Source organism: Rhipicephalus microplus, chromosome 2 (genome assembly GCF_043290135.1).
Source record: "Rhipicephalus microplus isolate Deutch F79 chromosome 2, USDA_Rmic, whole genome shotgun sequence".
NCBI classification, from domain to species: domain Eukaryota; kingdom Metazoa; phylum Arthropoda; class Arachnida; order Ixodida; family Ixodidae; genus Rhipicephalus; species Rhipicephalus microplus.
This window is the reverse complement of record NC_134701.1, coordinates 294,310,978-294,334,021: the sequence shown is the minus strand read 5'-3', so window position 1 is coordinate 294,334,021 and position 23,044 is coordinate 294,310,978. Positions and strand designations below refer to the sequence as shown.

The 23,044-nt window shown below is 45.6% G+C and overlaps 1 protein-coding gene across 6 annotated transcripts in view; it reads right to left on the bottom strand.

Moving 5' to 3' along the window:
- LOC119178251 (multidrug resistance-associated protein 1) overlaps nucleotides 1–23,044 on the bottom strand; it is a 303,221-nt gene that overhangs the window by 42,792 nt on the left and 237,385 nt on the right. For 5 of the 6 annotated variants that reach the window (XM_037429456.2, XM_075882283.1, XM_037429448.2 and 2 more), the window contains 3 exons: nucleotides 22,109–22,274; nucleotides 18,375–18,574; nucleotides 312–438 (listed from right to left, as the gene is read on the bottom strand). In XM_037429456.2, coding sequence (XP_037285353.1) covers nucleotides 312–438; nucleotides 18,375–18,574; nucleotides 22,109–22,274 — 493 coding nt within the window. The remainder of the gene's footprint in view (nucleotides 1–311; nucleotides 439–18,374; nucleotides 18,575–22,108; nucleotides 22,275–23,044) is intronic. The other variant, XM_075882282.1, reaches the window with a different exon arrangement.

The window sequence follows — 23,044 nt, the reverse complement described above, 5'->3', positions numbered from 1 at the left end:
GACCCCTACCGTGATTTCTATCATTTAGATTGGGTGCGGGATGCTGAGTGGACTAGTCACACTAATGTTCATAGCAGTGGGGATGGCTTGCTGAGGCTCAGCAATGAAAATTTTAAGATAAGTACACCTTGTTCCGTTCAGGTTAACACTGCACACCAAGGAAATGAAAAACACCTTTTTTACGATATCATGTCAGTACTACTTAAAGCGAGTGTGAGGTTGCCAGCATGTGCAGCTACAATATTAGGCAAATGTCTTTTGATGAGCCAGCAAAATGCAAAATGAGGTGGAGCAAGCATGATCCAACTGACCTCCAGGGTGTAGGACAGCACAAGGCCAATCATTCCTGGGCTCAGGGAGTTCCTTCCAGCAATGGTCAACAATGAGGCCCCCAGAGACACCACCAGTGCCAGCGTGTTGGCAATGGTTAGCCTGCAGCTGTCGCAAATTTCAATTGGTAACAATGTCACAGTACTGCACACGAGACGTGCAATTCAAAATTGTAGCGATGAGAAAAGCCATCCGTGGAGTGTACTACCTGCTATAGAGTTTCCTAAAATTAGCTGGGAGGGATTCTGGCGCTGCAATTGCGCAGCCATCACGGACATGATCGTTACTACCCAAATTTGAACGCTCTCATGAATTTGTTTATTGTTGTGTTTTGGTATTGTTTCAAATAAAAGAACAGACCATTGTGAACTATGGGAGACAATGAGAATTCGGAAGCTTAAAAAGTCAAAGTAATAAAGCATGACTGTTGAACTTTTGCCGAGCTTTGTCAAGCGGCCGAACAAATTCAGATACCATGAAGCGAAACGGAGTCGAAAGAACAAAGACGACAAAATTCGTGTACTACCCATCATTCCCATGCTGGCTGAAGCGCCGTGCGTTGTAGCTCTCATAGACACTAGCGCCATAGTTCCCTCTAGTAGTATTGTAGAAAACTTCACGCTTTTTGTCACTTATCAAAAGTCTACAATAAATCTATGATTTCCCACTATTGCTTGAATGTAATTACTGTAAGAAATAAGAGACAGAAAGACGGCACCCAGTTCTGGGCCAGCTGTTCTATTCCGATCTTTGTCTTCCTCTACATCCCACTCTCGTGGGCCACATGCCTGAAATTCAGTGTCACTCCTCGTCATCACACTTGGCCATGACTGTAAACGTGTAGGGCAGCTGACAATGCCTCCGGAGGGTGATGTTAGCTGCATCGAAGCGGTAGGTCCTAAAGACCTGCCCGAAGGACCTCTGGTGGTCGTCGCGTGTTGAGTAGACACTTATGCAGTCCAAGTGTGGTAGTGTGATCGTGATGCACATTTGCATGCCAAGCTGGAAAATGCTTGTGCTACACAAAATGAGTGACAGGCCATGGAACGGGATCACGATGCAATGCATCGTGATCACGTCCCATGCTGTTATCACTTTTTTTTTTGGTGGTCCCAGCGGCGAAAGAGGACTTGTGCTGGCTTCGCACCATGTTTGTATGCATGAACGCAATAGTTGCTGGATCTCACGCCGACATCATTGGAGTTCATATTATAACTTCTTTAGCATGCACAAAATACAGACCAAAAAAGAGACAGACAAGCGCTATCTGCCGCTGCATCGGACAGGCTGGCCGCTACATGCATCAATACACTACTAAAAGAGCATGCTAACTCACTAGGAAAAGAAACGTTTTCGCACTTGTCAGATCATTGCAAATCATGCCATTGTGATCCGATGCTTCACGATACAAATATTTTGTTCTACAACACTAACACGTGAACTTACGGAAGCCTTCCATAATAAAATACATGATATATCCTGACTTGCGTCAGTGAAGCTTTTCCGTAGGACTGCATTCTGCGTAATAGGTAGCAATCGAGCGCATAAAATCTTAAACTTGCTATGCACCACCTACGTGGCCTTAATGGAAAATGTGCAGTAACATGTGTGCCTTCTGTAGTGGGTGGCCGGCTTTAAACCATGAAGTCAATATGATAATCATATGTTCTGACACCCGATCGCAATCTATGCTTATACCATGCATTATTACTGCAGTATTACATGTTGCATTGTGACGCATGCATACAGGACGGGTGTGTTTGTAAAGCATGAAAGTTACTTTCATTGCATTTCCAAGCAGAGAAAGTTACATTCACTGTTTTTTTCAAGCAGATGCGTGGTTCAGTGGAAGAACACTTGCTTGCCATGCAGACGACCTGGGTTCGATCCTCACTCAGATCTATCATCCTTTATCATTTAGTTTATTTGCATCCCCCTTGATTTTTTGATCATGCACAAGATGATGATTTTTTGCTCACAACCAACGACGCTGACACTGGAATTTCTGCAAAACGAGCTCTTAAAAAAGTGTTTCAAAGCATAGATGTTCGTAGCATTTTGGAAAAAACTGTCAGAACATAAAGAGACGCTAGGTTCACCACTTGAAAGATAATGCAGATACACAGAGCAATAAATTATGGCAAGGTAATCGCAGAGTCGTTCGGCGGCCAATTTCGTAGGTGTGGCTTCATAACGAGTAGTTTATTTTGTGTGTGGCTCTTTCATGTGCTTAGCCAACAAGGTCTGAGCTGATTTTTAACGAAAGGTTTGAGGTCATGCATGGAGATGGCTATGGATTTATTGGCAGTGTTTCCACGGATGGATCTAGCTAGCTGGTCTGCCATCACATTACCTTTGATAGCGCGGTGCCCTGGCACCCAGCACACTATGATATGTTGTTTGATTGTGCAGATTGGGCATAATAGTGAGTAAAGTGAAACAAGGATGGGGTTTTTATGCTCTTTAGGAGTTTTCGGAGCTTTCACCACACTTAATGAATCTTTGTAAATTACTGCCTTCTGTAGTTTTAATTGTTTGAGGTGTTAAACGATTCCAAGCATCCCGTAAGCTTCTCCGGTGAAGATGCTTGTATCAAGATGCAGTAGGCTGGCATCCAAAAAAGATGGGCTCACTGCTGCAAACTACACAGAAGTGTGAGACTTGAGGCATCTGTCAAGAAGTCAGAACAATTGCAATTGTGAAGCTCCAAGTAGTACATGCAGATATGTGCCACAAGTGTGTGTTTCGTAAGTTCTACAAATGATATATATCACATTCTATGAGCTGCCATTGCCCCAGTGGCAATGGCAGTGCACGGCAGAAGCCATCAGATATTGATCAAAAAGTGGCAGTCCCGTTTTCTTAGCGAGGCCACTCCTACAAAGTGAGTAGGGCTGCCTAAACGAAGGAAGGTTATCAAACAGCGTAGAACTGGACAAGTAATTGATTGTGGAGTGTGGGGGGTGCTTCTTGTCTGCGTTTGCTTTGAGGTAATACACAAAAAACGTGTATATTCTCTGCAGCTGTAACAACCACTCGTTCGATTCTACATACAGGTTTTTTACGTGACTAACGTGACAAGCCCACGTTGAAAGATGCATGCCCAAATGATGGACCGGGTCAAGTACTTTCAAAATGCTTGGTGTCACTGACTGGTAGATTATTGCCTCATAATCTAGGCACATTCATATAAGACTTCTATAAGGATTCATCAGACATTTTCTACCACAGCCCCCTGATACCTACAACAAAACCTTGAGTATATTCATAGCTTTCAGCCACTTGTTTTTTAGGTTTTTCATGTGAAGCACGAATGTTAATTTCATGTCTAAAATTATGCCTAAATATATGTGTTCACTTTTCACAGCTAATTGCTGCCCATGAAGGTCAATGATCGGATCAGAATGAAGAACTCTGTTTCTTGTGAATAAAGTGCATGTGCTTTTTTGCGGGTTACCGTTGAACCTACTTTCTTCTGCACATTTGGTAACCTTATTCAAACCAAGTTGAAGTTGCCGCTCGCACATGGCGAGATTGCAGGATTTAAAACCGATCTGAACGTGGTCGACGCATGTGCAATAAAACACATTGCATGGATTGTAGGAATGCAGTGTATTCATTTTTACAATAAAAAGTGTGAAACTCAACACACCACCTTGCGACACTCCTGTTTCCTGGACAAATGTTTGTGACAAGACATTCCCCACCCTGATGCAAAAAGTACGGTTGGACAAATAACTTTCGGTTATGGTCAGCACATTGCCTCGGACACCTTACTGTGAGAGAACTTGCAGTATGCAAGGGTGCCATGTGGTGTCGTACGCCTTTTGCATATCTAAGAACACTGAAAGAAAAAACTATTTATCAACGAGAACTGCGGATTTGTGCCTCGATGAGTAACAGCTGGTCAGTGGTGGATATACCCCTGTGAAATCAACACTGGTATGAGCCCAGTAGGTTGTTCGTTTCCAGCAAGCGTAGTAGTCAGTGGTTAATGATATTTTTGAAAAACAGGCAACTTGTTCGTGTGATTGGCCTGCAAGTTTCTACAGAGGATAAATCCTAACTGTGTTCCAAAATTGAAATGACAATAGCCTTTTTCCAAGAAGCAGGGATCTTACCGAAAACCCACATGGCATTGCACAGGAAAAGTAGTTTTTCGCGTTTTGGGAGACAAGTTTTTTAACATCTCGTACGCCATGCAGTCCAAACCAGGGGTGAATTTCTGCAGCAGTTTAGCACTGTCAGTCAAGCTAAAGGTTGGTTGAAAGCCTCATATTTTGTGCATTTGCATTCTAGTTTCTGCTTTTCTATTTTTGTTTTTACTGCCTCATAGTGCGACAAGATGGAGACCTCCTCAAAGGAATAGCTGAAGGACCGCTCTGATTTCCTGTAAAATTCAGTCTAGTTCCTCGTTGGGAGCGCCGCTGTACTCGAGATGACTCTGAACTGACGAGCGAGTGAGGTGCGTCTGCACGATCTCTTCTGTGAATGTTTCTGGGTTGTTTTTGTACTTGTGTCGCTGCTTGGTCATCTGCACACGAGTCGCCATTCTGGGGCTGGTTGGGTCCAAAAGGTCTCCGAGAATCTTACAGGTGCGTCCAGTGCTCATGTTCCCGTCCATCGTCAGGCAGAGCTCCTGCCATTCCTGCTCGCACAGTCATGCGCAGCGAGTCTCAATCTCTCGGTTAATCTCTGTAATCTTCTTGCATATCTTCCTGTTGAATTTCTGTTTACTCGCTCTTCGCAGCATAGATTTATTGGCCTCTATGAGATGCGCCAGCCGGCTATCCACTCTGGTCGGCTCATGAGTGCCGTCGTTGATGCTAAAGATACTGTATATGCTACCTTTAAGGAGCACATACAGTAACTCCGAGGGCACTGAGGAATTAAAATAGGTATGATATTGCCGCATTCAATCTGCAGAGGAGAGCTCGCACAGCCAGAGAGGAAGACGAAGCTCTTGCCCAGTCCTCTTTACGAGCGCCTTTCATTTTAATTAAAGTGAGCTCTTCTATATCGAACTCCTGCTGTGTCTGCATCGTGACACTGGTGGAGGAGCTAGGTACATGTCCAGGATACCTTCCAACAGCCTGCGATATAGTCCACAAAGACTTCCGCTCGTCGAAACACCCGTTCACCGCGCCAGCCACCGCCTGTTAGGCCTGAGCCCAGAGTTCGGTCCTTGGACGGAAAAGATGACCGCGCCGGGAAGCAGTTGCCCCACCATGACGAGCCCAAGCACAACACAGGTGGCTGTTTTCACCCCTAAAACTCCTGTGGACCTCCATGGCAACACATATGAGGACGCAGATGACTGGCTTGAGGAGTTCAAGCGCACAGCCAACATTAACGGGTGGAACGCCGCACAGAAGTTGGAGTACGTGTATTTCCCTCTTCAAGACGGGGCTCGCACGTGGTTCACGAATCGCGTGTGGTCAACGTGGGACGAGTTCCGGCGGAAGTTCCTGGACACCTTCGCAAACACCGAAAGGCGGGAGCATGCACAACGACTCCTTGAATCCCGGATTCAAATGCCCAATGAGTCTGTTGGGTTGTTTGTTGAGGACATGGCTCGTCTCTTTCATCGAGCCGATCCCGATATGTCCGAGAACAGAAAGATCAGCCACCTCATGCGTGGTGTTAAAGAGCAGCTGTTTGCTGGTCTCGTACGGAACCCACCTTCAAGCGTCGACGAATTTTCGAAGGAGGCGACCGCCATAGAACGCGCACTACAGCTACGGTACCGCCAGTACGACCGTCCAAACAACAACAGACAAATCAGCGCAACCGCCGTGACCACTGTGACTCCTGACGAGCGTTCTTTGCGTGACCTGATACGCGATATTGTGCAAAAAGAGGTGAAGAAGCTCGCCGCCACACCGAATGACTGCGCGATTGCGTCGGTCACAGAAGTTGTTCGCCAAGAAATAAGGCAAGCGTTTTCACCTCCAGAGCCGAACACTGAAATAGTTAGGCCAACATATGCAGATATCCTCCGTCGACAGCCTAGATCTAACGTGCCGCCACCTCCACAGTACCACCAGCAACAGCCGCCGACAGTGCCTTGGTACTACAGGGAAACGTCGACGCCGATGCGACCCCCACTCCGCAAAACCGACATATGGCGTACCCCTGACTACAGGCCCCTGTGCTTCCATTGTGGGGAAGCAGGCCACATCGTGCCATATTGTCCTCATCGCGTTGCCGGGTATCAAGGATTTCCGTCCACTACCCCTCGGCGCTATTTCGACAGAAGACGCAACGTTGAAACGAGCGCGACAATCCTGCGAGACGTTTCTCCTGGGTTCCGGTCACGCTCACCCTCCCCAGGTCATTTTCCCCGATCTAATAGGGGTAGCACCACGGACATGGCGAGAGGAAGGTCTCCCAGTCCACGCCGGGGAAACTAAAAGCAGCGACCTTAGGGGGGAAGGTTGCGAATTGCCGAAGATTTGAAAATCCCCCATTACCGCCGCATGAAGTGCCGCACATTTCGAATGAACCGACGAAAGACGAGATTGTCACCGCCGACATTATGCTTTCAACTGACGGTCACGACGTGACCGCACTGGTCGACACTGGTACAGACTTTTCAATAATGAGTGCGAATCTCGCCGACCAACTCAAGAAGGTAAAAATGGAATGGACGGGGCCGAAAATTAGAGGAGCTGGAGACAAGCTGCTGACACCTACCGGAAAGTGCACCGCACGAATCAAGATCGAGGATTCATCATTAGTGGCAACCTTCGTTATTCTTTCTGAGTGTTGTAAACAGGCCATCTTGGGTATGGATTTCCTGCGGGAGTACGGTGCCATTATAAATGTACCGGACAGTGTACTGACCTTCTCAGCGGACCATAGCGCAGCGCTGCAGCGCAAGCCCATGCGCGTGATTGACGGCGTGACCATGCCACCGTTGTCATGCCGCCTCGTCTCTGTTACGTGTAATACGCAGCATAGTGGAGAAGGTGTCGCGGAACAAATATCGACGCTTTTACTCTCTCGAGGAATCGCTATTGCCAGAAGTCTCGTCAGTGTAGTGTCTGGGCAAGCAGAGGTCCTGTTGACAAACTTCAGCAACGAGCGTGGACACATTGCAGAGGGTACCACAGTTGCATACTTCGAAGAAATTGTAGAATTCCGCGAGTGCTTCGCAGTACAACAGGCAGAGATGCCGGCCGCTTCAGCACCACTGCCTGTTGACGTGAACACAGATTTATCGCCAGCGCAGAGGCAGAGTCTTCTAGATATTTTCGGCCAGTTTGAAGATGTTTTTCGTCGACGTCGAGGGAAAATCAAACGCTACTGACAAAGCACCGAATTATAACGGAAGAGACGGCAAGACCAATTCGACAAAACCCATACCGCGTGGCACCGAAATAACGCGAATCAATCCAAGAACAAGTCCAGAAAATGCTCAATGATGAGATCATTCAGCCGTCAAAAAGCCCTTGGGCATCACCGGTAGTGCTAGTTAAGAAGAAAGACGGCAGCTTACGCTTCTGTGTGGACTACCGCAAGCTGAACCGCGTGACAAAGAAAGATGTATACCCACTACCGCGTATTGACGATTCACTTGACAGGCTGAGGCATGCACGCTTCTTCTCGTCGATGGACCTGAAAAGCGGTTATTGGCAAATCGAGGTCGATGAGCGGGACAGAGAAAAGACTGCTTTTGTTACGCCTGACAGGCTTTACGAGTTTAAAGTCTTGCCCTTCGGATTGTGCTCAGCCCCAGCAACATTTCAGAGACTGATGGATACTGTCCTATCAGGCCTTTAGTGGCAGACGTGTCTGGTATACCTCGACGACGTCATTGTTTTCTCACCAACATTCGAGGAACATCTAAGACGGCTGCTATTAGTATTTCGAGCAATACGGTCCGCTGGCTTATCGCTGAAACCTGAGAAATGTCATTTCGGTTTCAAGGAACTCCGATTCTTAGGACATGTGGTGAGCCATGAAGGTGTTCGTCAGGACCCCGACAAGATCGACGCCGTCCGAAAATTTCCGGTGCCAACATAAAAGAAAGCCGTAAGACGTTTTCTTGGCCTTTGTGCCTACTACCGCAGATTTATCGCCAATTTCTCGCACATAGAATCGCCCTTAACACGCATAACGAGAGACGATGTTCCATTTTTATGGGGCGAAGAGGAACAAGCAGCATTTGACGGTCTACGACAGCGCCTGCAGACACCCCCTGTGCTTGCTCACTTTGACGAGGACGCTCCAACCATGATCCACACTGATGCCAGCAACGTAGGTTTAGGCGCTGTACTCGTCCAGTGGCAAGACTCAGCCGAGAGAGTGGTTGCATATGCAAGTAGGACGCTTTCCCGTGCCGAGTCCCATTATTCCACAACGGAAAAGGAATGTCTTGCTGTAGTATGGGCAGTTCCGAAGTTTCGCCCATACCTCTACGGCCGTCCCTTCCACGTAGTCAGCGACCACCACTCTCTTTGCTGGCTGACCAACTTGAAGGACCCATCCGGTCGGCTAGCGTGCTGGAGCTTATGCCTACAAGAATTCGATATGACGGTCGTCTATAAGTCGGGACGACAGCACTCTGATGCTGATTGCTTATCCAGGTCGCCTATAAAGCAAGATGATGTCTCAGAAGATGATAACATGGCATTTTTAGGAGTGGTCGACACGGTCACCATTTCGTCTAAGCAGAAAGAAGACAGTGATTTGCTCCCTCTTATTAATTTTCTTAACGGCCAGTCTACAAGCGTTCCAAAGATATTTGCAAGGAGCCTGCCATCATTCTGCTTGAGCAGTGATGTCCTATACAAGAAGAACTTTGCCCCCAGCGGAAATGCCCACTTACTTGTCGTCCCGACATCCATTCGCGATGAGATCCTGAGCGCTTGCCACGATGAGCCAACCTCCGGCCACCTCGGATACACGCGCACATTGGCCAGAAACCAACAAAAGTACTACTGGCCGAAGCTTCCAGGCACTGTAAAGCATTATGCCCGCACGTGCCTCGATTGTCAATGATGAAAATCGCCACCTTTAAAACCAGCCGGATTGTTGCAACCAGTTCAAGTGCCCACCATGCCTTTTGCACAAATCGGAATGGATCTCCTTGGACCATTTCCGACTTCGCATACTGGAAATAAGTGGGTAATTGTCGCTACGGACTATCTTACTCGCTACGCAGAAACAAAGGCTTTATCAAGTGGAACCGCAGTAGAAGCGGCACGATTTTTCATTTAAAATATCGTTCTGAGGCATGGTGCTCCTAGAATTATAATAACAGACAGAGGTACCGCTTTCACGGCCATGCTCCTCAAGTCAGTGCTTGAGTCGAGTGGAACAGCGCATCGAAAAACTACCTCCTACCACCCACAAACCAACGGCTTAACAGAACGCCTCAACAAGACAATTGCTGATATGCTTAGTATGTACATCGACGTGGATCATAAAAATTGGGACGACGTTCTACCATACGTGACGTTTGCCTATAATACGGCGCAGCAGGAAACTACACGGAGCACGCCATTTAGTCTTCTTTATGGCCGTGAAGTGACGACAATGCTTGATGCCATGCTGCTGCACGACTGCGAGGATACAGACACGGATGTTCAAGCCTTTACCCAACGAGCTGAAGAGGCACGGCAGCTAGCACGCGTGCGAATCGCCCGACAGCAGAGTTACGACGCACAACGTTATAACCTGTGACACCGATACGTCACTTATCAACGAGGCGAGAAAGTGTGGGTCTGGAGCCCTATTCGCCGACGCGGCCTTTGTGAAAAGTTACTGAAGATGTACTTTGGTCCCTACAATGTTATACGGCGCCTAAGTGACGTGAATTATGAGGTCATCCCTGACAGTTCCTCGCGAGCTCAAAAATCTGAAATCGTACACGTTGTGCAGATGAAGCCATATTGCAGTGAGCCAGTTGCATAATACATCAACTACATACACCGCGTATTCTTTAGTCGAGCATCGGGTCGATGCTCTTCCTGGAGGGAGGCAAATGCCGCATTCAACCTGCAGAGGAGAGCTCGCACAGCCAGAGAGGAAGACGAAGCTCTTGCCCGGTCCTCTTTACGAGCGCCTTTCATTTTTAATTAATGTGAGCTCTTCTATATCGAACTCCTGCTGTGTCTGCGTCGTGACAATATTGTGAGAGAAATATGGAAAGGGGTCACGGTTCCTGGTGTGACGTTCGGCAATGCCGTCTTGTGCATGAGATCAGAAGTTCAAGCAAGATTAGAAATTAAGCAATCTGGAAAAGGTAGGCTTGCCTTAGGAGCTCATGGGAATACACCAAATCAGGGAGTACAAGGTGATATGAGATGGAGATCATTTGAGGGCAGGGATGCTAGCAGCAAGATAAAATTTGAGAAGCAATTGAGAGTAATAGAAGAAGAACGTTAGGCTTGGAAGCTTTTCAGCTATTTGTACATGAGAAATGTCGATGCAAAATGAAGGAAGCGAACCAGAAAATTGACGGGTAGATACTTAGAAAACAGCAGGGGGCCAAACCAAAAAGAACTATTGGTTAAGAAGAAGGTGAAGGAAACGGAGACCGACATGTAGAGAATTGGCATGTTTAAGAAATCCGCACTAGAGGTCTATCGAACATTTAAGCAGGAAATTGCCAAGGAAAGGATCTATGATAATACTCGGGGTAGTTTTGTACTGTTTGAGGCCAGTACGGGAGTATTGCAAACCAAGACATATCGGGCCAAATACGAAGGGGTAGACACGGTATGCAGTGCATGTGGAAAGGAGGAGGAAACTGCCGAACACTTGATAATGTTCTGTAAAGGGCTTCACCCTATAGTTCAGGTTGATGGTGCAAAGTTTTTCAGAGCACTGGGGTTTAGGGACAGCGAGAGCAAAATAGACTTTTTTAAGCAGGTAGAAATAACTAGAAAGAGGTTATCTGATTGGTGGCTGAAATCAAGGCACGAGTGAAAATTAAATCCTTCACTGGAAAGTACCAGTCCTCAAGTCCTCAACTTCACTATTTAAAAGAAAAAAAATGATAAATCTAGTTGTTGGTGCACTGAGTATTACAGCTAGGTGGCGTTGGCCCTCGCCCGATCTAAAGGGTACAGCCATATCAATCAATCAATCAATCAATCAATCAATCAATCAATCAATCAATCCAAGTGGCTGGAACGGGCAGACGACATTATTGTCGCAATTTTTGTGGGTGCGATAATTACTCGAAGAAAAAAAGAAATTGTATTTTTGTCAGGCGATGTGGGGGGTGCGAGTATTATGCGAGTGTGAGGATTACGCAAGTAAAAACGTAACATAATGGTGAAGAAAATTGTCATCCTTGAATGTTAAGCGTGTTTCTTGTGCACACAGCACTTTTAGTGAATGTTTGTTAAAGTGCTTGGACATCATCGAGATTTTGAAGCAGTCTTCTAACGTTCCATTGTGTAATTTGTGTTTCCATATTAGGATTAAAGTAGCGCTGTGAGTACAAAATGGAAGTGACTGGTCTCAGACGAAAAAAAGTGACTTATTTTACAGAGCCTTTGAGAGGGCCTGTAGTTGGAGTTTCGTCTTTTTTGGAGCAGTTGAGAGAGGATCTCGCCGCTCTTTCGGGATCGTCTACACCGGTGAACCAGATGTGTCCATTGCCTCTGGAGTGACGCCAGACGGTCGTGTACTTATGATAGGCTTTGTCATAATGAACCGAGCCCTTACCCACACCAGGCCAGAGGTTGATGAGGCCTCTCTAGCAAGTGTGCTGCCCTGGCTGCAGCCAGAGTTCACAGGAGCCTTCGATTGGGCCGTGTTCAGGGAACGTGGGGCAACCGAAGCTGCTCCCCCCGTTGGCGCTCGTGACATGTGCCTCGGCACGCCAGGCGTTGTCCTGGGCATCACCGAAAACTGTACTAGTGCTGACTCCCCTCGCACTACTTTGGCATATGATGTGTTTCCTGCAAAATGCGGGGAACACACTGCCACACTTCACAAAACCTTATGTTTAGTTGATTTTTGTTGTCATATTTTCCTTCTCACTCTTCCAGGCCACGCAGGACCTGGAATATGCGGGATGGTCCCCTTCACAATTGGCGCGAAGGAATTCGGATTTGTCTGGTGGTGCCACATTTCGCACAGGTGTGCTGTTCTTGGCAGTTCTGCGAGCCATGGCCGAAACGCTGGCACTTGAAGAAGCGCCGCGGGTTCAGAACGTACGGTCTTGCTGGCAGTTTGAGATAATCTGTTGCGATTTCGGTGGGGAGTATGGTAGATGTGAAGGTAAGTATGAAATGTTTCGTGGCAATTTCTTTGTTGTCTCTTCTCATTGTTATGCGCTACACTTGGATAACATTTTTGTCCTACCAGCTTGTCCAGAGTTCTTCATCTGAGAGATCCATCAGGTTGCCATCTGACACGACTACCTTCACGGTGTTCTTTGTTCGGTGTGGTGATAGTGATGGGCTGATTGTCAAACGCTTTTAGGTTACCTAGTCGATACCTGCCAAGTTCAAGGATTCTGAATCTGGGAGATTTCCGCAACGGGGGGGGGCACAAAAAAACAAGGACAAACAAAAAAACAATACGAAAAACAAGAGCAGGTGGGAGGGGAGAATTGCAAGCGCCAACATCAGTGTTGCGGTCTTATAGTGGCTAGGAGTGGCCGAACACATGAGAGTATTTTGTACTAAGGTGAGAGTCTCAAAGGATCAACACAACTGCATAATCTATTTCAGTCAAAACAACTCGCAAGTGTCTTCCTGGGACACACGTGAATGGACGGGACGGCGCAGCTGGCTGCCGCAAAAGCGCAGATCAAAGCTTTGCTCACTACTAGATTTATTTGACAAGAACGCCAAAAAACATCCTGCCCCTTTTTATTGCGATAGCAATTATATGGACAGTACTGTTTTTTTTTTTTTTTTTTTGCTGTCACCACCGCCGTCGTCCTTCATAGTATATGTATACGTATCTATATATATATATATATATATGAACACTCATAGAAAAAAAAGCTGCCCGCGCTCGGCGCCGGCCTCGTCGCGATGCATCAACGTGTGTTTATCTCTTACGGGGCCCTTTTTTTTCCTTTTTTATTATTTGTTATTTATGTTTTTTACTCGTACCCGCCGAAGTCTTCGTCATTTTTTCCCCTTCCTCATCTTCTTTCCTTTTTCTCCCCTCTAATCTTTGTTTCCTCTGTTTCTTCCCTCCTCCCGAAAGAATGAGCAGGCGCTTTGCTTCTCCAGGTGGCAGTTGCCAGCTTGCTCTCTCCCTCTTTCCTCTGTGTCCTTGTGTATCTGTGTATGCAAATCAAATAATAATAATAATACTTTTCCCCATGAATGGATGCCTGTGCGTGCGAGCTTATCTTTTGGTGGGAGAATCGTGCACCTTCGGCTTTCACTGAAACGAAAGCGTTAGTTGCCGGGCCCAAAAAGGTCACGTTGGTCTCTGCACCAGCCCCTTTCGCAAAAACAGTGCGCTTTTCATACACAGCGCGGTATAACAACTAGGACACTTGTTAGTTTGTACTCATCTGCATCTGTTGTTACGTATCATGCATCGTTTTTGTTTAAACAGCGCGTTACGTGTCGAGGGGTAAATGTTGTTAGTTCGCTCTCGTTCTGCGAGTATCGTTTTCAAGCGTCATTTATGTGTGAGCAGCGCGCTGGATGTATCAACCTGCTTGCTGTTCTCAGTGGTGCATTCCAAGTTGCTGCTGGCGCATTTATTGCTTTGCCCTTGCGACAAAACTGTAACTTTTTTTTATCGTATTTACTGCCTTTAACCTGCCGCTGCGTGCCCTCAGAGCTCATAGATCGCTATCGCGTTGCTGTGACTGCAGTTCGTGCATGGCGGTTGCGGCAAACGGTTGCGGCAAAACCCAGTGTCTACTCAATCCATAGGATCTTCTTTCCTTTGGACACAGCTAATTTAGGCACAGCGACACATGGGAGAAGGTAGAAACTCTTTCAATTGGCTCGGGTCCGTGGTGACACCACTCACCGAATGCCTGCTTGCATAGATGCTCCTGTGGGGCTCATTCAACCTCTGTGAAACTAACTGATGTAGCAGAAAAGGGTGCACTTTAATTCTGGTGTTCGAAATCTGTTTGGTAGACGTCAATGTTACATGTGAATAATGGCACGTATGACGCCGTTTGGCTGGGCACGAGCTAGATGTTGTCTGTGATAAAATCGGTGCGGCCACTATGCTGACCGCCTGCGTGCCCGCCCAAGTGTCTATAATGTAACGCCTGGCCAAGGCTATAAAAAGCAGGCCATTACTTGTATCGTGAGTCTTGTGTTCCGATCCTTGTACTGTTTTGATCCTTGTCGAATAAAGCAGTAATCCCCCTGCTATCAAGTTCGTCTGGTTTCCGCCTTCCTGGGTCAAGTTACAACATTGTTGACGAGGACGTTGAAAATACAACTATGAATTTAACGCCCGCTACCATGGCGAACAGTGGGATTCTGGTTCAACTGCCGGAGTTTTCACCGGAGAAAGGTGACTTTGACGCCTACATGCAACGCTTCGAGGCATTCGTTACTGCTAACAAGATAGGCAAGGAAACGAAGCAGCAGGTGTTCTTAACGCTTATCGGAAAGGCCGCGTTTATCACGCTTCAAAATCTGCTTTTTCCGAAAACTCCGGTGAAAGCCAGGTACGAAGATGTTGTGAAGACCCTGCGAAACTACTACACGCCCAAGAGTTCTGTAATTGTGGAATGGTACAAGTTCTACCGGAGAGACCATCGCCCAGGTGAAGGCATCAGTGACTTCGCTGTGGAACTCAAGCAGATGGCAGCCACGTGCAACTTCCGCACGTTTCTTGAAAAAGCAATTCGGCACCACCTCATTGTGGGATTACACAATGACGCCATCTGGTGCAAGCTCCTCACGACAAAATACAAGGACTTCACCTTCAAGAAGGCTTATACAGTGCAGCGCTGGGAAAGAAAGTAGCGCAAGGACAGAACAAGGAAGTCCGTAGCCACAACGCAACCAACAACGCCGGTGTCACTGAAGACGATGTCAACTGGCAACGGCAATCTTCAGTACAAAGTAAATGAAACTTTCCGCCTCAAAGGACCACTGTTGCCTGTACTAGATGTGGTAGCTCAAATATCACGAAGAAGTGTCCGCCTTTGTTTAGCAAGTGCTATAAATGCTCGAAAACGTGACGCTTGGAAAAAATGTGCAGAACTGAATTTAGCTCTGTGACAAATGTAGATGCTACCAGTGATGAAACTGTTGTTTAGAGTGGAAATGACGCCCAAGGTGGGGGGCATACAATGTAAGCGTACTGATTGACAGCAAAGAGGGCGAGATACAGGTTGACACAGGAGCTGCAGTCTCAATATTGAACGAAAGTGGGTTCTAGAAATTGTTTCCGCACAACCACGGCGGAAAGCCTAATGTAAGATTAACATCCTTCCTACAATGAAAGTTCCATTCCAGTAACCGGACGAGTTGAAGTCCGGGTAACCTATGAAGAGAAGGACCACATTTTGCGGTTGATCATGGCACAAAACATGAAGGGCCGTGTCACGCCAAATTTGATATTTGATTGATTTGTGGGGTTTAACGTCCCAAAACCACCATATGATTATGAGAGACGCCGTAGTGGAGGGCTCCGGAAATTTCGACCACCTGGGGTTCTTTAACGTGCACCCAAATCTGAGCACACGGGCCTACAACAATTCCGCCTCCATCGGAAATGCAGCCGCCGCAGCCGGGAGTCGAACCCACGACCTGCGGGTCAGCAGCCGAGTACCTTAGCCACTAGACCACCACGGCGGGGCAAGAATAGTGAATTTTAAGTTCGAAGCGAATACAAAGAGAATAGTGATTTTGGCCCCATTTTGTTGAATCAAATTCAAATACTTTATATCACATCAGAAAAAATGGGCATATTTGTCATGACCTTACTAATCTGCACTATATTTTTAAAATTAAAACAAAGCATGTGCAAATTTTTTTTTTTGTGGTGTTGTTCAAAGAAAGAGGGAACAACTTTGAATAAGAGCAGGATTCGACTTTAGGGAGAATGCAAGTGATGAACGTTGTGGGGGTACTGACACTCCCCTGTAAAGTTGTTTGCGCCGCGTGGCGCACGTGTCTAAGGCAGAAGCCCTATTTCAGCGTCACAGCTATTGAGCGATATGTGGTGTTGTGTATGCGAGTGGTGATCACCGCTATCATCATCATGATGGTTGTTGGATCGGTAGCGCCAGCAGTGACCCCTGGCGGCAGGCAAGCCTTGGTGGGGGCGCGCAAGAAATAAGCGGCTCTCTTTTACCCATGGCGGTTGCCGCGAACGGTTGTCTCTAGCGTGGCTCCCCGGTGCGTGGCACCGCGGGTTGTGCGGAGGCCCTCGCATTTCTCGTGCCCCGCATTTCTCGCGCACAAATTGCACATGAAAAGTACTCACAGGTACGAATGCACGCGAATAAACGTCTCATTTGTTACTTCGCTGAGTCTGAAAAGCGTGTGCTTTTCGCGAATGGAGACTGCAATTATTACAGTGACCTTTGTGCGCCCGGTAACTACAGCAGAATCGTTCCACGTAAAGCCCGAGGCCAGCCAAGGCGTACGATCCTCCCCTCTTCGCCACCGCAAGATAAGGGCACGCGAGGGAGCATCGCTCCCCATCTCTAAGCCAAGCAAAGTACGCGTAGCAGATTAGAGCGGGCGCCGCTGCGCGATGTGGCGACGTGCGCTCATTGCACCATCTTTCTGGTAATGCCGAAAACACAGCAGCAGTAAGAGGTAGATATAAATAGCTTGGCTTTTGAATGATGAACGTTCTCTGGGATGGCTGAGTGGTTAACGCCTCGCTTTCACAATGCAGAGGTCCCAAGTTCGATTCCGCCCGCCGGAGTGCTTTTTTCTGAATTTTTTCTTTCTTGCGTTTTTATATATATAGATAGGTATACATATACAGTGCATGACACCGACGCCGTCGGCCAAATCCAGCCGAGAGTGTCCATATAATTGCTATTGCAATAAAATGATGAATTGTATGAGGGTAGTATGTTCACTTAACCTTCAAGTGAGGCCTTGCAGAAGTCAAATTTCTCCGGTTTACGTGTTTTAACGGCTTAGCACTTTTCTACTGCTGTGAAACCACTTTTACAAAAAGTCACAGCTTTGCCGTAAAGGCGAAGCAATGAATGCGACAGCAACAAATTGAAAGGTCACGCGCAGAATTGAAAGCAGATAGAAACGTGCCCCGCGCTTCTCACGCACAAATGATGCACAAAACGACGTACTCACAAGTACAAATGCACGCGAATAAGCATCTCAGTTGTTTCTTCGCTGTGTCTGAAAAGCGCGCGCTTTTCGCAAATGGAGACTGAAATGATTGCAGTGACCTTTTTGCGCCCAGTAACTACAGCAGAATCGTTCCAGGTAGAGCCCGAGGCCAGCCAAGACGTACGATGCTCCTCTCCTACCCACCACGAGATAAGGGTGCAGAGGGAGCGTCGCTCCCCTTTTCTAAGCGGGGAAAAGTTTGCGTGAGAGATTGCACCATCTTGCTGGTGATGCTAAAAACACAACTCCCCCCCCCCTCCCTCCTTCTGAAATGCTCGTGAGCAGCAGTAAATGGTAGATATAAATAGCTTGCCATTCGAACAGTGAAGGGCGTGCTCCAAGGTGGCTCAGTGGTTAACGCCTCGCTTTCACGACGCAGAGGTCCCATGTTCGATTTTGCACACCGGAGTGTTTTTCTTTTTCTTTCTTGCATTTTCATATATATAGATACATATACATATACGGTGTTGTGCTTGCCAGCCAGAAGCCTTATCTCCTTTGGTGATACGACACATGTCGCAATTTATCTGGCATGATTGCGGTCACGCCCACGTATCTTTTGGGGGGGGGGGGGTTCGATCGGTCTGCGCTGGTTGGAAATTCAGCACGCTACCTATCCCCCGACAGTCGCCGAATACATCGTTCGTTGCCACCGAAGTATGCAGCTTTTTCTTAGTGGATAAACAAGTTATCTCCCATTTTTACGAGCCTCCCGTGCCGTCACTAGTACTTGACAAGACAGATGCAACAAGAATGCCTCACCAGTCCAAGGAAATGGAGTGATAGCAGCAGTTAATGTTGACGTCTACGCAGCGTTCCAGGGCATTGATGAATTGCTTGGTAACACCAAATGCTCGCACAGATACCACACCTGCTATGCTTTCACTGATGTGTGTGAGGATGGGAGAGCGTGTGACTGACCGGAGACGCTGGACTTGCCGAAATGCTGGCAGCGACACTATCTGCATGAAAAGCAAACATAAACCACTCTTGTGAACCATGTAATGTCTTCCTGGCAGCCACCATGGCACTGCAGCTCACTATGCAGAGAGGAAAGGCACAGAATTTGGGTACTGGTCATCAGTTTACCGCAGAAAACTTTATTCAAGAAGTGCTCCTTCTAAACATTTAAAGAATGAACAAAGTCGAACTAAGTACAAGAAGAATTTGCCGCAGACAACACGCTTATACTGATTAGAGACAACTCATGTCCCCTCAGTACGTGATTAGAATTCGCTGAAAGGTTGAAATTTAATGTTCATAAAGATCCACATGAAAGCCACACCATAAGTGAGAAAAAAAGCACTGCCAATGTCAGCCAACCATAGCTGCAAGCGACCGATTTTCCAGTGTGTTGGCAGGGTGGCTTCAGGCAAAACCTTCAACGGGCAACATGTTTTCGTAAACCTAGCGTTTGAATCCTCACAGGACATTGTAAGCTTCTCAGGCAATCCTTTTAGATTTAAGTAAGAGACACCAGCCAAGGGTAGGACATCAAAACAGCTGGAAATATCTTTCTTCGGGCAATACAAGAAATAAATAAAAAAGGACAACCATGCAGTACAGAACTTCTTAGGCGAATTTAAAATTGTTACTTTATTTTAAGCATTTCACCAGGACTGCCTGTCATATTGTTCCTATAGGGCTTATGGTGAACAAGCCAAAGAACACACAAACCTCTTCATTTGTACGAATCAGGAGCATGACACTAGAGCAAAGGGCAAACAAGAGAGGGCTGACACATGAAGAAAAGGTTCACATTCATAATCAATCAAAGCACGGGAAGTAAATCAGAATAATGTTCTCACATCCACAAAGAAAAGGGAGCATATTAACACAATGTATTGCATTTCAACATGGCCATGTCTGATAAAACTCATGTTTTTTGCTTTAGTGAACTATGAAAATCATAACCAAACACTGAAATATTACAAGATTTGTAACGAAGTCCCCATATTATTTTGTAGAAGCAGAGGTCAGGTGGTGGAGTATGTGCAAGCGAAATTCGATTTGCAGATTTTGCAGTAAGTTATCCCAGTGCTCTGGGGAGTCATCATAACAGCAACCAACAAAAGGTGCAGAGTTATACCCTGTTGAAGTCAAGTATGATAAAAATAGAGCTCACCAAAGTGTGTAAGCAAAGGATAGCACTGCCAATGTTAAAGTGTTCTGGTACTGTGGTAGTAGGTGCAAAAAAGCAGACGTTGGGTTGTGATTGTACAAGACAGTAAAGGTGTGGTGTATTTGTTTTTATTGCCGCCACATCAATAGCATCCACAGAGCATTCTTATACCGTAGGCCAATACAGAGAAAAGAGACTCTTGTGCAACCAAAGAAGAACAAAAGTTTTTTCTCCCAGCTATTTGTATTGCTAAGTGAAATAAAGTGCTTCATTAATGTACAGCATTGTTTGTGTTGGAGCAATGCCGCATTTTGAAAGCACCTTCGAAGCAATTTAACACTTTTCTTGGTGCCTTAGGAGTATCATAGGAGTATACTTGGAATTACCATAGGAGTATCGACCCTCAGTAATCAAGTTGTAAACTTAAGGGCTAATTTTCTTTGTTAGACACAGTATTAATGAGGACCAACAGAAAATGATGCCAAGATAAGTACAGAGGGTGTTATTAGACAGTAGACTCTCGTTAAATGGAATATGAAAGAACCAGAAAAAAGTTTACTGTGAGATGAACTAGGGCTCCAAGTACGAAAGCAATCGTGCTGCATGCAGCTGTTCCATTAAAGGGGAGATATTTTTTCAAAATTACATAATTTCCGTTTTATTTGCTTCGACAAGTATAGTCTCTCCACAAAAAAAACTGAAGATTGCAATCAGGCCGAAATTGATTTTAAAGAGCACAAGGTGGCTACCAAAGAATAAAAGGAGCTGATTGTTTACTCTCCCTTGGAAATCATAACATGGCTGATTGCCTTTGCATTCTGCATGAGCAGTTCCTAAAGCCACATGCTCAAAATAACAATGATTGTGAAACTCTCGTGAGGGAAGAAATGGTCTTAAAAACATATCTTTTCCACATAGATGAGCTTTTACTTATACCTTTAAAATGCGCTTTTCTCAAGATCCATTATTGGGCAACTTCCTGAGTTTACACATCGTGTTATTGGTATTTCTGATAGCCCGATTGGAATGAAATTTCGCCCACATATTCTAACATGTAAAGGGTGCAAGTATTTTCTTTAAAACTTAATATTTCCTGTATTATTATTGTGAATCTAAATTGAATAATCAGTGAGGCTGAGAATTCTAAGCATTCCCACATAATAATTTTTCTTGTCCGTTAAACTATCTTATATGAACTGTCTTGGTAGTTACTAGTATTATATAGTTAAATGAAAGCAATATGAGCTATTAATGGCTCAGAACCATAAAAGCTTAGTGGCATAAAAAGTTCGTCCAGGACCACAAAATGTGGGATATGTTACACATTGTCATGGCATAAAACTTAAACTGTGAAACTTACCATAAAACTAATTACATATTTGAAATCAGCATAAAGGCCTATACGTACGAAAAAATTTCACTGCTCTAGCCTGCAGATTAACGAATTTCTTTTTTTTTAACTGCATCTCCTCTTAAACAGCAGTTCCATTTAACAGACTTCCATTCACGGAGAGTATACTGCAAGTGTAATGTTAAGAAATGTAAATATGCAGAAATGTAATTGTGAAGAAAGAAAAGTGGATAAAAAGATAGCTTGCCGTGGGCAGGGAGTAAACCTGGGACCTTCGAATGATGAGTCTGCTGCTCTGCCAACTGAGCTACCACAACTGAGCTACCACATATGTGCATTTAAACATAAGAGCGTCCGTCAGCGCTGCCATTGCGGCAAGTGTAAAACACCCTTTTTGCCTGTTGGTGTTGGGTAGCACATGATTTTATTACGAGCTGACAGCCGACCAATCATCCCTCAAATACTACCTGAAGTCATCAAGTCTGCTAGAATGACTCTCGCTATAAATGAAAGAAATAAGCTTAAATTTAGGGGCTTGTTCTTTTGTTGGACGCAGTATTATTGAAAACAAACAAAGATGCCAACATAAGTAGAGAGGATGTTTCTAGGAGTAATTATAATGTAAATGTGAAGAAAGGAAAATGGACGAAAAGATTAGCTGCCATCAACAGAATTTGAACCTGCAACTTTCGAAAAAATGCGCCCAATGCTCTACGACTGAGCTATGGCGGTGGCCACCCCTCCGTCCACCACTGCCATACCTCCGTGATAAAGCATCAGACACTTTATCTGAAGGTTTGGATTTTGCTGGTGGCAAGTTATCTTTTCGTCCACTTTCTTTCTTCACATTTACATCACAATTACTTCTCATAACATTTTCTACACTTACTTTAGCCTGTCTGTTAGTTCTTATAAATACTTGCTTATTGTTCAGTACCTTATATGCTTTGTTTATGTGTGCTGTGTAAAGAGTTTTCTGTAAAATCTATAACGAAAAAAGCACGTAGGTGAAACAATCCTTACCGTAACGCTTGCAAAAAGGAGCACAGCCATGACGACCACAATTGTGAAGTAAGGTGACATGATACATATCAGTATCAGCAGCTGCATTCCCCAGACAATATTGCACATGGTCATGTTTGCATTGATCGGTATCTCTTTGTCAACTGACTCAACATCACGACTGAACCTGAAAAAGATACACACTAATAATGTCTCCCGTAAATACTACTTTCATCACAACATACAAGTTCTGCAAATCAATTCCGTGAAATCCTGCAATTGGGTGGCAGGGTTACGAAGGAGAAAACTGACAGCCACCTGTTCGAGCACAAGGCTACAAGAAAATCTGCATAAATTTCTCAGAATCTGCAGAATTTCTCAGTAAATTTCTCAGTTGCTGGTGAAAAAATGTATCCTGGCCTGGGTATTGAGCCCAGGATAAACGATTTTTCGGGTGGTTGCTTTACCAATTGAACTACCCCGCATGCTAGCGGTTGGCAGCACAAAAGCAAATCAATCTACAACTCAAAGTAAATGCTTTCAGCTGTCGATGCTGTCACAGTGCACGACTGCAGCTTAGAGGTCAACTGCACGTAAAACGCATGGAACGTACCAACATTTAAAAAATCGCAATACCTTCTGGGTTATTTGGTTGTTTTCTGTTTTCCTGTTGGCACTCATGCGTTTTTGGTCACAAGTTGTACAATCTACTTCGCAATTCAACTGTTGGTGTCTCAGAGCACTAGTCATGTCTTACCCTCAAAAAAGCCATGTTAGAGCGGCATGGCAGCATCATTATAATGTAATAAATCCTGCGCCAATGCAAGGCTGTAATGGTCTTCCAGATTGGTGAAAACAACTACTGCAAGCTCCAAAATGAAAACATGGCTTTTCCATTAGTATTTGCCATTAATACATTTGTGATTCTGTTATTCAGCATCATGTAGCTTCCAAGAA